This window comes from Macrobrachium rosenbergii, chromosome 20, assembly GCF_040412425.1.
Source record: "Macrobrachium rosenbergii isolate ZJJX-2024 chromosome 20, ASM4041242v1, whole genome shotgun sequence".
In the NCBI taxonomy this organism is placed as follows: Eukaryota; Metazoa; Arthropoda; class Malacostraca; order Decapoda; family Palaemonidae; genus Macrobrachium; species Macrobrachium rosenbergii.
This window is the reverse complement of record NC_089760.1, coordinates 25,487,501-25,499,898: the sequence shown is the minus strand read 5'-3', so window position 1 is coordinate 25,499,898 and position 12,398 is coordinate 25,487,501. Positions and strand designations below refer to the sequence as shown.

The 12,398-nt window shown below is 32.3% G+C and overlaps 1 protein-coding gene across 8 annotated transcripts in view; it reads left to right on the top strand.

Moving 5' to 3' along the window:
* The window catches only part of LOC136849162 (uncharacterized), a 744,860-nt gene extending 734,882 nt beyond the window's left edge, over positions 1-9,978 (top strand). For all 8 annotated transcript variants that reach the window (XM_067122257.1, XM_067122259.1, XM_067122255.1 and 5 more), the window contains 3 exons: positions 5,734-5,876; positions 7,158-7,347; positions 9,830-9,978. In XM_067122257.1, coding sequence (XP_066978358.1) covers positions 5,734-5,876; positions 7,158-7,347; positions 9,830-9,912 — 416 coding nt within the window. In that variant the 3' untranslated portion in view covers positions 9,913-9,978. The remainder of the gene's footprint in view (positions 1-5,733; positions 5,877-7,157; positions 7,348-9,829) is intronic.
* The last annotated feature ends 2,420 nt before the right edge of the window (positions 9,979-12,398 follow it).

The following is a 12,398-nucleotide window of genomic DNA, read 5'->3' as shown; positions in this document are numbered from 1 at the left end:
AATGTGTTTTGACTCTTACTTTAAATGAAAGGGTTTCAATAACTATAAGTTTGCTGAGGTTAGACTTTACGGTGGCCAACTTTGTCATATCAAAACACATGACAGAGCAAAGTTGGAAGAATATTTTCGTTTGGGGTCACATGATAGCAAATAAATCAACTAACACAATTTAAAGCATGACAGTTATTATTTTAATTAATGATCAAGCTTCACAGTAGAAAAGTTTAATGTTTTGTATTGTTGTTATTATTATTATTATTATTATTATTATTATTATTATTATTATTATTATTATTATTATGTGCTTCGTCAGATCTTCATCAAATTTTCCGGAAAGTTACCCAGTAGTCCCCTTTAAATTTGAGTAAAAAGACTCTAGGTAACACAAATTACAAAAATCATAAAACTCTGATGGAGATAAAATCTGTAACTATAATGTCAAACAAAACTGTAAAATGATTCCAGTCATAATGAAATCTACGATCATCTCCATTTCGACAGGTTACATAACATGGGTTCATGCCAATTTTCTGTTTAAGGAGAACCGGCAGAGCCAAATGATTTTTTTTTTTTTTTTTTGCCATTTAACGACATTCGTCCCAGTTTCTGTAATAGTTCTTAAAGGAAATTGAGTAATTGCATAAAGTGAAAAGTATCTCAGAAGGCTAAGGTCAGTGTTCTCTAGTATTTCCATATAAGTTTTCGAATTGTTGTCGCAATGCGAAAAAAAGACCTTTGTAACCAATAGAAGATTTATGGGCATTCTGAAATTTATTAATTGTCACGAACAATTAGCCATTTATCGAATGGTCATTATTAAATTTTGTAACAGAGCCTATGCGGCAGGCTGTTCCTGTTCCATAAGTAAAGGTTAGAACGATCGCAGTTCCTTATAACAGACAAGGTGATTTCAGTGGCGACAGGTCACTAGTTCACTGACTTCGAGGAAGTCCCCACTGAATATTTTCAACAGATTTCATCCGAATACAATCTGGTGATATTGGAGTATTTTGTTAATACATTACATGCTAATTTTAGTTTTCTAGATATTGTATTTTTTTATGAGAATTATCAATCACAAATGACAATTTGTTACTGAACATGAATTTGTACACTAGGAAAATAAAAAAGGTATAATGTTGTATTGATTTTGAGATTAAGATTGAAGTAATCAATTTTATCAAACAGTTGGTAGATTCTTTACAGAACTGAAATTTCAATGTGTACACACACACACACACACACACACACACACACACACACACATATATATATATATATATATATATATATATATATATATATATATATATATATATACAGTAAAACTATCCAGGGTGTAACTGTTGTGAATATGCTGAATCCATTGTTCTTTATGAGTTTCAGATCTCAAAAAAAAAGGATATACATATGGTCTGTCACCTTTACTGTTTGTTTTCATGTTTGTGTACACCGTGTGTATGTGTGAACAATCAAAGTGTGTCAAGAGAAAAGGGGAAGAGCAATAGGGCCAGGGTATTACTGACTTTAATCGAAAGAGGAAGATATATTGCTGTCAGCCTTTTACCCCAATATCGCCAATAGTTATTGTAGGGTGCAATAGATGGCGCTCAGCGTGTGAGTTCTCGATTAGGAAGAGGGAGTTTGTTTTTGCCCGGGTCCCTGGCAAATATTCATTTTCTTTCGTCAGATGGTTAAACGATGGAAAGGGAAAATAGAAAAATACGGATGAAAATAAACTATAAACGAGAGAGGAAATAGCAATCGTTTATTTTTGTATTGTATTCAAATATAAAAATAAGATATCAAGAACACTATGAAGGTCCAAAAAGCATCAGAAATTGATGTAAAAAGAATAAATGCATTACATTTGACGAGGAACTACCTTGTCAACATGACAACAAATTGATAACGAGAATATACAGTTACAGGGTAAAGAGAAAGGAAGGGTGAACATTTGATAAAATATTAAATTATAACCCACTTTCATATATACACCACAATGAAGCCCACTGAAATTCGAAGGACCCTTAATACTTGTTTGCATTTGCTTACACTACACGTCACTTGAACAATTCTCAGCGAAGGAGGAACATCGCAGAATTCGTCATACCGAGAGAAAAACGAATTACCTCGAGTTAGTGGGAAATAGCGCCGTATATTCCAATCAAAGTGAAAAATTTTCGGAAATAAAACGACGAGAGTTTCTCTTTTCGGTTATCATTCTCGATTTACCGCTCCTGCAACTGACACTAAAAAAAGTCTTTATTCGGCCTAACTCTTTATGGCCCCGCCATCTGTCACATCTCGCATCACACGAGGGCTACTGACCAGAATATGTTTTTCAAGGGTTATGTTGCCACTTCAGGCGCGCAAGGAGGGGACCAGCTTTGTCGAGTAGAGAGCCGTGCCGTTGTTTACAGATCGTCTCCAAGAAATTTTGCTGTTGTTTGAGCTTGAAAGACGTTTTGTGTCTTCTTCTTTATTTATTTCGTTTTTTTTTTAACCTCGCGTTTCACGGTAATGCTAAGCCTTCCTCTTAATCTACTTTTACATTATCATTCCATTCGAAATATCGGGAAAAAAAATTCCACCGAGTTCGTGCATCTTATCCTTGGCCCATTGAATGCGTTCGACATGACTCCACACCTTTTTCCAGTTGCCTCACGACAACATTCCCTCCAGTAGACCACGTCCGGAGTCGCCCAACCCCACCCACACTAATATTCCCACTCTTATGAAGCCTCCTTTGTGGCACATTCCTCTCAAGGAAATTCAGCTTCAGTGTATTACGACCTCACTCCCTTTTCAAGGGTCAGGGTACGCTGCCATTTATCTCGAGTCGGCTCTGAGATCTTACTTCACCTCCGAGTGTGGCGAATATGGTCACTTACTCACAGAACAGAAACGTAAAACAGCGAGCTGACGAAGTCAACAGGGTGTGGACAACTGCAAAATTATGCTCACAGCGGTCTGGAGTTATTGGTGGCCCGGGGTCCTTGGGAGATGGGGGCCGGACGAACCCGGGGTTTTGGGAGGGGAGAGAGAAGGGTGATCGACTATTATTGCTCCCCAGATTCTCATAAAATAGACATAAAACGGGTGACTACGACAACCGACTCGCAAGCCCGGGATCGGGGCTCATTGGCTCATTGTTGTTTCGCCGGCGACCCCCATTTCTTTTACCGATTCGGCGACGCTGCTTTCGTGTTGATGTTTTTGTTCGGCTTTCTTTATGGCAGAATTTCCTTTGGCCTTCTTAAACGGACTTCCTTATCAGTTATTGGCCCCGGAGAGAGAGAGAGAGAGAGAGAGAAAGAGAGAGAGAAATAAGAAAGGGCTTTAGTGCTGGTGGTTCGCGTACGTGGTTTGGATTGGAAAGAGAGATAGCATCATGTGCGGTATCAAACATGTACATAAAATTGTGCTCTGCACTTACCCATTTTATATATATATATATATATATATATATATATATATATATATATATATATATATATAGATACATATATATATATATATATATATATATATATATATATATATATATATATATATATATATATATATATACTAATTAAGTCTAGTAGACTATCAACATCAAACATGAATCTTGATTCTGGAAATTATTTATTAAAGCTCATATGAAAGATTTGTAAAATTTTGTTAGCAAATATGCAAGGTATGTTATAGATCACATAAAAGTGCCCGGTCAATGAACAGAAGGGTACGAGTTAAACAAGTTTTATGAGGAGTAGTGGCTGTAATTCTTTGTTTCGTACATCCTTTCGCTTCACTTTGGAACGGTACTTGTATGACGTACAGAAAAGCAAATAAGCTTCAGTAAACTGTAAAAATGACAAGACATCGACATAAAGAGGCAAATTCCACTTATAGTTCTTAAGGATAAAAGTTCCTAAGATATGCTGACAACAAAATGACAAAAAGTTAAAATAATTGAGAAACCTTTACCATTTATAAATACAGAGGGATCCCTTAGCACTATGTGGACTATGAGATGACCAGGCAGCAAATGGAGAAACAGACAAAGAATGAAAAGAAACCCACTGGCAAATCCTTGAAGCCCTTGTTCTTTGTACTCACTTATTTCGGGGAAGAAGAAACTCAAGTTCCTTTCGTTTTCCGAGCTCTTCATCCCACCAACTAGAAACTCCGCTCCCAGTAGAGTCCTGCTTACTTTTCTATTTCCTCTTGTTTCTTCAGCTAAGTTCCTATTTTAATGAATAGATTTTTAGTTTTCTGTAAAAGACCACTACTGAGATGGCTTTGTCTGTTCGTCCGCACTTTTATGGCAGCCCTCAGACCTTAAAAACTACTGAGGCTAGAGGGCTGCAAATTGGTATGTAGATCATCCATCCTATAATCATCAAACATACCAAATTGCAGCCCTCTAGCCTCAGTAGGTTTTATTTTAAGGTTAAAATTAACCATGATCGTGCGTCTGGCAACGCAACAACACAGGCCACCACGGCCGGCTGAGAGTTTCATGGGCCGTGGCTGAGATTTTCATACAGCTTTATGCGCTGTACAGAGAACTCGATTGCATCGAAGAAACTTCAGCGCATTTTTTACTTGTTTCATATTAGAAATGCTCTAGAATAATGAATTACTGGACATGGGTAATAATATAAACATCGCAAAAGGCTTCTCTTGGTTCTGTTTCCCTGTTCAGGTAAACTGTCCAACTTACAGGTGAGAATTGAATAATTCTCATGCTTTGTTGTTGTTAGTGTTGTTCTATAATACTGGCTTTTCCCCTATATGAATTTACCGATCGCAATAAGGGAAAATTTATGGTATTTGATTCATTTATTCTTCTTCGAAATTATCCTTTCAGAACATTCATCCTGAAGCTCTGAACTGGACTTTGGGACTTGAAGGATAATACTACTCGTTTTAAAAGATATATTTGTTTTCATTTATAATAGCGATTACTAAGTCTGTTTCGGTCCTTTTTTGACAGTATCTGTCATTCAGTATAATAGAATATTTTGGAAGAATTCAGATATAATAAATTACTTACACTTTTAATTAAGTCACATATTACAAAATATTCGTTATTCTCACATACTAAACCTTCAATATTTCATAAGACTGGATCCCTAAGAAATTCTAGCATTTTCTTTGATAAAAAAAATATTTATTTCCCATGAACAAAGAAAACATGAAATTTTAAGATATTCACCTTAAAGTCAGCAAGGTAGATGAGTAAAGCCATTAGCACATTACTTCCGGCATCCTTAGCTAAGTACCTATTAATTTCAGCGGCGAATTCGTGGAAATGCACTATAGAAACTATTGGTAATGACTAAAAGAATCTTAGATCTACCAGATGGATGCGTTAGTTTTGAGCCTCTATTGTTTGTTACTATTACTTTATCAATAATAGAAAAAAAGAAAAAAAAAAATGATTCATATTACACAAGCATTCAAGACCAATGTAAAAATTACCTTTCAACGAAACAGAATGTTCATATTGGAAAAAAATTATAAAAACTAAGTGAAAACTGCATACAATAGAATAGAGAAAAAATTAACAAAGATAAATCTAAAAGGAGATCATTATATAAGGATCAGCAAAGAGATTGATATAAACTCAAACAAACAGCAACATTTAGGATAAACACAGGTAACGATGCATGGAGGTTTAATAATATACGATCTTTCTACATTTTGTTGGAAACTCAAACCTTCTCCTCTACTTTCTTGCAGCGGAAGAACTGCAGCCTCCGAGAGTGACAGGAAACGAAGAATCCTACAGAACTTTCGACTTAGTTTCTCTTAACTGCTCTTCCACAAACAAGGAATACACTCCAGATATCGCATGGAAAGTCAATGGCCACAGGGCTTCTTCGGTGAGTTATTGGCGTCTCTCTCTCTCTCTCCCTCTCTCTCTCTCTCTCTGTACATCTTTATTTTCATATATGAATCTGTTGGAGAAAAATGGAATTTCCTTTAATCGCTCTTTGCACATGTGTCTCTCAAATGCACACAGACAGATACACAACAAGCCATATGCACATTTAATCATATGCGGAGTTGAAAGCTTCTTTTTGTTAAGCAGACTTTAGGGTCAAGGTTAACGGAAATGAATAAACATGGCATTATAGAGCTCAGATGTTACACAGTAAAGTGAAAGCACTTTTCCAGTAAACTTTGAAATTTCTAATCGACGTTTATTTTAAAGTTAGATTTTTTTGGGGGTAAAGACAGGTAAGAGGAATATTTTGCTTTCCTTATTTGTAAATCATTATGAACATACAGTCTCTGCTGCTGTGGTTTTATAGACTTGGGGGACGATTCGCCTTTTTTTCTTAATGATGTTGAGCTTTTCTGCTTAACCGGGTGATTTATATGTACCGTTTTCTTTGTAAAGAAACTAATTTACTCATTTACTCATTTAAGATTTGCAAGATATCATCCTTTTTTCTCAATAGTAAAAACTATAGTACAGTTTGTTTTGGATAGATGGGTTCATCAAGTCTATAGTTTTAATTCGGTTCTAGAAATATTTGGTCTTTTTAGACAAAAGAGAGGTTCGTCCACATGCTTCCTCTACATTAATGATTGGAATTTGTATGGACAGTTTGCTATCCACCGAGGGCTTGCAAAGGGACATAAAGATGTTTACGAAGGTTGCAGAGATGGGAACGGCCATTGCATACCCATTAATTTTTCGGTGGTTTATTTTCAAATGACTAGTAGTGAGTAAACACGTTGTTTTCCATACCTCAGCTTTTCTTTTTGGTTATTTATGTTTTCTACTATGATTTTCATAGATTCTTTTGTTTGAATATTAACATAAAGGGACAGAGTATCAAACTGACTATATTTGGTGAAAGTCTTTGTATATCCTTCATGGTGTCACAAAATTCCTGTGTATAAGTTAATGATTATATAGCCTTTGCAAGACAGCTTCATTTATGATGGATTCTGGTGATGCATGGTTGGTTATAGTGATGGCTGATAAAAGGGGGTGAAGTGGGTTACTTGGCTTATTAATATTTGGGAGGCCATCATTGTCATTCATTATTATTTAACTTTAGGAATATCAATCTTGATCGATAACAACCAATATTAATTCCTGCTTAATTTTCATATTTCCTCTCTCCTATAATATTCCTTTTACTTTTCAGAACTATGTACTGAAATACGAGGACAGACGGAGCGTGGGCCTTCATTTCAGAGCTGTTGATGACCTCTTCCGTCGAGGGGTGATTGAAGTGACCTGTGTGACCTCCATGGGGGCTTACCATACTAGGTCGCGCAAGGTCCATCTCACCAACAGAGACTACCTCAGTGCACAGGGCTATTATTATAACTCTGGTGGGTGCTAATGTCATTTTTACCTCCGTCAGCAATATTGGAAGGAGGCTACTAATGGATGTTCAGTCATTAATTAGGGATCCGGATCCCAATTATGTTAATTCTAACAAAATTTAAACCATCCACATCCGCATCTTGGGTCTTGTAATCAAATTTGATGATTACTTTTACCAACAAAGTTTGATGAACTTCTAAATTTTATACGAGTCTCGGCATCTTTTTTATTGCAACTGACCTTTTCTTTCTTTATCTCCTGATACTTTCTGTTATTTCTTTCAAATGGATAGTATATGATTTGGAAGCTTGAATTTCAAGTCACTGGCCCCTGTGGGCTTGTTCCATTTGAAGAGTTCATCTTCAGAATAATAATAATAATAATAATAATAATAATAATAATAATAATAATAATAATAATAATAATAATAATAATAATAATAATATAGTCTGTATTTACTTCTCAAGAACTGACACATTTGGTAATCAAGACTAAATATTTTTTTTTTATTATATAAATGCAATTAAGTCTGTATTTACTTGGCAAACGTATGATAATCAAGACCAAATAACTTGTGAATGATACATTGAATAGAAAGGGAACGTAGGAAATCAAAAGAGAGGTGAATTATTAGGATAATTAGATTTTATCAAAATACAGTCTATGAAAAGGAACACGGTAATTCAAAGGCGTTATGAATTAATTATGATAATCTTGTTGTATTGGCTTTTGATCACTCCATTACGCTAAACATTGTTACAAAAAGCCTTAAAAGATTCAATTTTGAGATATGTATCTCATTAATTATCTATTTACATCTTTAGAGCATTTTAATGTAGTCCGATTTCTTCGGGAATGTAACATTTCAGTAGCTATTATTTGGGTTGAATGCGAGAAAATAAACATTTTCTTGGATGGAAAATATGGATCTTGATCGGTAGAGTATCCCAGGAATACACATCTCTTTGAAAAAGTACGAATTTTCCTTTTTCATGAAGGACAAAATACTTAAAAAATAATAACCGCCTTGTTTAGATTATCAAGTTTGAAAATTTTATACAATACTCTAAATATACTTATGCAGTATATACCTTAAAATGAGGCATATCCAATTTTTTTAGCAGATGCTGGAAAATTTTTTATAGTATTTTCAGAGACAAAGCATTTTTATGAAAAAAATAAATTATCTTCAACATCAGAAACGAAATCGTCTTTGCACATCTGAAAAAAAATTAGTACGTTTGTTGTACAGATAAAAGAATAAAGAGATTATAAGATATTGTTGAAACGAATATGCTGGACAGCCTTTGCTGTAAAATTTAGCCAATATACAAATCAGTGTAAATGAATATCAAATTTGATAAAACATAAAACGAGGAAACGTGAAAATTAATATCCCGCGATAAATATTTGTGCCAGGATGTGTCTAGATTTTCTTTTGGGAACTAATATGCATATATCAGATGAGGCTTTGTTGTTGAGAAGAGGATTTAATACCAATTATGTAAATTTGTTTTCAAAATTCTCTAGTCGCAGATTCTTGCTCATTTCAAGTCATCGGATTTTATGAGATATATGTATGTATGTATGTATGTATGTATATGTATATATATATATATATATATATATATATATATATATATATATATATATATATATATATGTATATATATATATATATATATATATATATATATATATATATATATATATATATATATATATATATATATATATATATATATATATATATATATATATATATATATATATATATATATATATATATATATATATATATATATATATATATATATATATATATATATAGATAGATAGATACATATATGTATATTTATATAGGCTAGTATATATACAGTATATAGATTTAGATAGTATACATATATATTATATATTTATATATATATATATATATAATATATATATTTATATATATAATTATATGTATATAATTATATATATATTATATATATATATATATATATATATATATATTATATTATATTTTATATATATATAATTATATATATATAATTATATATATACACACACATATATATATATATATATATATATATATATATATATATATATATATATATATATATATATATATATATATATTTCAATTATTATATTTTACAATTATTACTTTTACATGCGTAACGTTTTTATATTAACAAATAATAACCACAAGTTTGGTTGAATATAGAATTCACTGTACCTTGGGGATAACTTACACCCAAGGGGAATTGCAATTGTTAAGTGCTTCTGCACGTGCCAGGATTCGAAACGTGGTATAGTCCAGAAAGAACGATAGGCAGTGGCTTTAGCCACTCAGCCATGCATATGTGAGTCTAACATAAAAATAAATTTGATTTTAAGGAAGAAAACATGATACATTATATTCCAATGTAACTGAAGTGCAGTAAGAATATCTAATGTCAATGAAATTTTCTTTTTCAGGTTTAAAGAGAGGCTCGGTGTCTCTGGGGGCCGCCTTTTCCTGTTTCCTGTTCTCTGTCGCTGTGTTACTTCCTGCTGTGTAATCTTTATATATTTCCCGTACCTTGATTAATGTAAATGTGTAAATAAATGTATGTGTACTAAGAGAATTGTCTTTATCCTGTTTGGAGCGAAAAATTAAATTCAGCAGTGCGGCAAGAAGTACTTTGTCTTTTTAATCCTTCCTTGATTACTGTTAATGAAGAATTACGGCAATGCAATGGTAGGATACTGGAGCGTCACAGAGAAGGTAAATTAGGTTAGGTAAGGCTATGCTAGTCAGAGGTTTAGGTGTTGGGTGGGGCTAGCAATCTCATTCCTAAAGAATCGCAGAGAAAGCAACGGGAACATATATATGTATATATAAGATATATATATATATATATATATATATATATATATATATATATATATATATATATATATATATATATATATAATATCTTAGAAATAATCAACACAGAATCACGTGTGGAACAGAAATATATTTCTGACTCATCAGGATCGAACCCAGGTCTTTCAATAGAAGGCAAGGGGTGCTGCCCACTACGCCATACATGTCATATGACTTGTATGGCCTAGTGGGCAGCAACCTTGCATTTCAATTGAAAGACCTGAGTTCGATCCAGATGTGAGTCAGAAATTTATATTATATACAGTATATATATGTATGTATATTATATATATCTATATATATATTATATATATATATATATATATATATATATATATATATGTGTGTGTGTGTGTGTGTGTGTGTGTGTGTGTGTGTGCGCGCGTTTGTGTTTGTGTGCTTCAGGAATATGCTGCAAAAATGTGATGTGAAATATGTATGTTTCACATTATGGGTTAGAAATTCATTATAAAATATTTCTTTGGGAAACATTTTGAAGCTCTCACGATCAATGTCTTGTGAAATCTCTCTCTCTCTCTCTCTCTCTCTCTCTCTCTCTCTCTCTCTCTCTCTCTCTCTCTCTCTCTCTCTCTCTCTGCATGTCTTGTTTGATCTCGTCTTTTTCGGAGACGTGCTAAGCCTCAGGATATTTGATCTGTGTCTCTGCTTCGATCGGATATCTTCTCAACTGAGACGAGGCGTTCCGTTGTCTAGTTCATTAAGGCCGTGCAATATCCCTTGTTTTTTAGCATTACAATCTTCTAAAATAAGTGATATAATCCCTATAAATTGGTATTGCAACATCTATGTTTTTCAAGATCGTAGATGAAATATTTTCTATGAATTTTACCAAATACCCGTAAAGGACTTACACAAAGCATTTATTCTTTTTGTAGATAGTCTGAAAATGTAACCTGTTCCTTTGGAAACTGTTCAGTTACTCGTGAGAGAAAATTTTCTTTTATTTAAATAACAGGGATCGGTATCCATTTTAAAATTTTATTTTTTTCACTTTTACTTTCCTCATTTTTATTCCTAGCCTGAGAGAGTTCATCCTTCTTCTTGCAAAGAAAAGCACTGAAAATATATTTTCTTTCTTCCTCCAGTTCTTTAGCAAGACTTTCAAAAGCTCTTTTTCCGCTTCTCTCTCTCTCTCTCTCTCTCTCTCTCTCTCTCTCTCTCTCTCTCTCTCTCTCTCTCTCTCTAGATATTTTTATCGGTTTATTTTATGTTTGGTTCAAAATTTCTTTTATCATATTATGCAGGCTTTCTACAAGTATTCCTACTCTCACATTCTTAACTTATAGGCCTTGTTTTTTTTGCGAGAGCAAATCAGGCTTAAATAGGACACAAGGAATGATGAAAAATCGATCACCACGGAAAACTAATAGAAAATAAAAAAAAAAATAGCTTAGGACATAAAAACTGCATTACAAAAATAAAGGTTTAAGAAATGCAGAAATCACAATATATATAAATATATTATATATATATATATATATATATATATATATATATATATATATATATATATATATATATATATATATATATATATATATATATATATATATATATGTACACATTTATATATATATATATATATAAATATATATATATATATATATATATATATATATATATATATATATATATATATATATATATATATATATATATTTATATATATATATATATATATATATATATATATATATATATATATATATATATATATATATATATATATATATATATATATATATATATATATAGTGAGGACACAGAGATAGGTGCATGTATCGCCCACAGAATCCGTTAACGATACCTGAAAATCATTATAAAATCATCCGATATAACTAATTTACAACCGCGATTTGAGTTAGGCCCGAAGGTAGGACTACAAAGATATTGGGTAATTTCGATTCAACGGCTTATCAGCTGGTATGAAATTAAATTTCAGTAGTGATATTGACATCAAAGTAATGGAGAGTTAATTTCATTATCCGAATTTTGTCTTTGATGAAGACGGATACTAGCAAGGCAATTAATTTAATCAGTTCCTTTAATGATTTTTATAGGATTTATCTTTTCAAAGTTTTCTGTATCCGTTATTTATAACTTCCCAGTAATAAA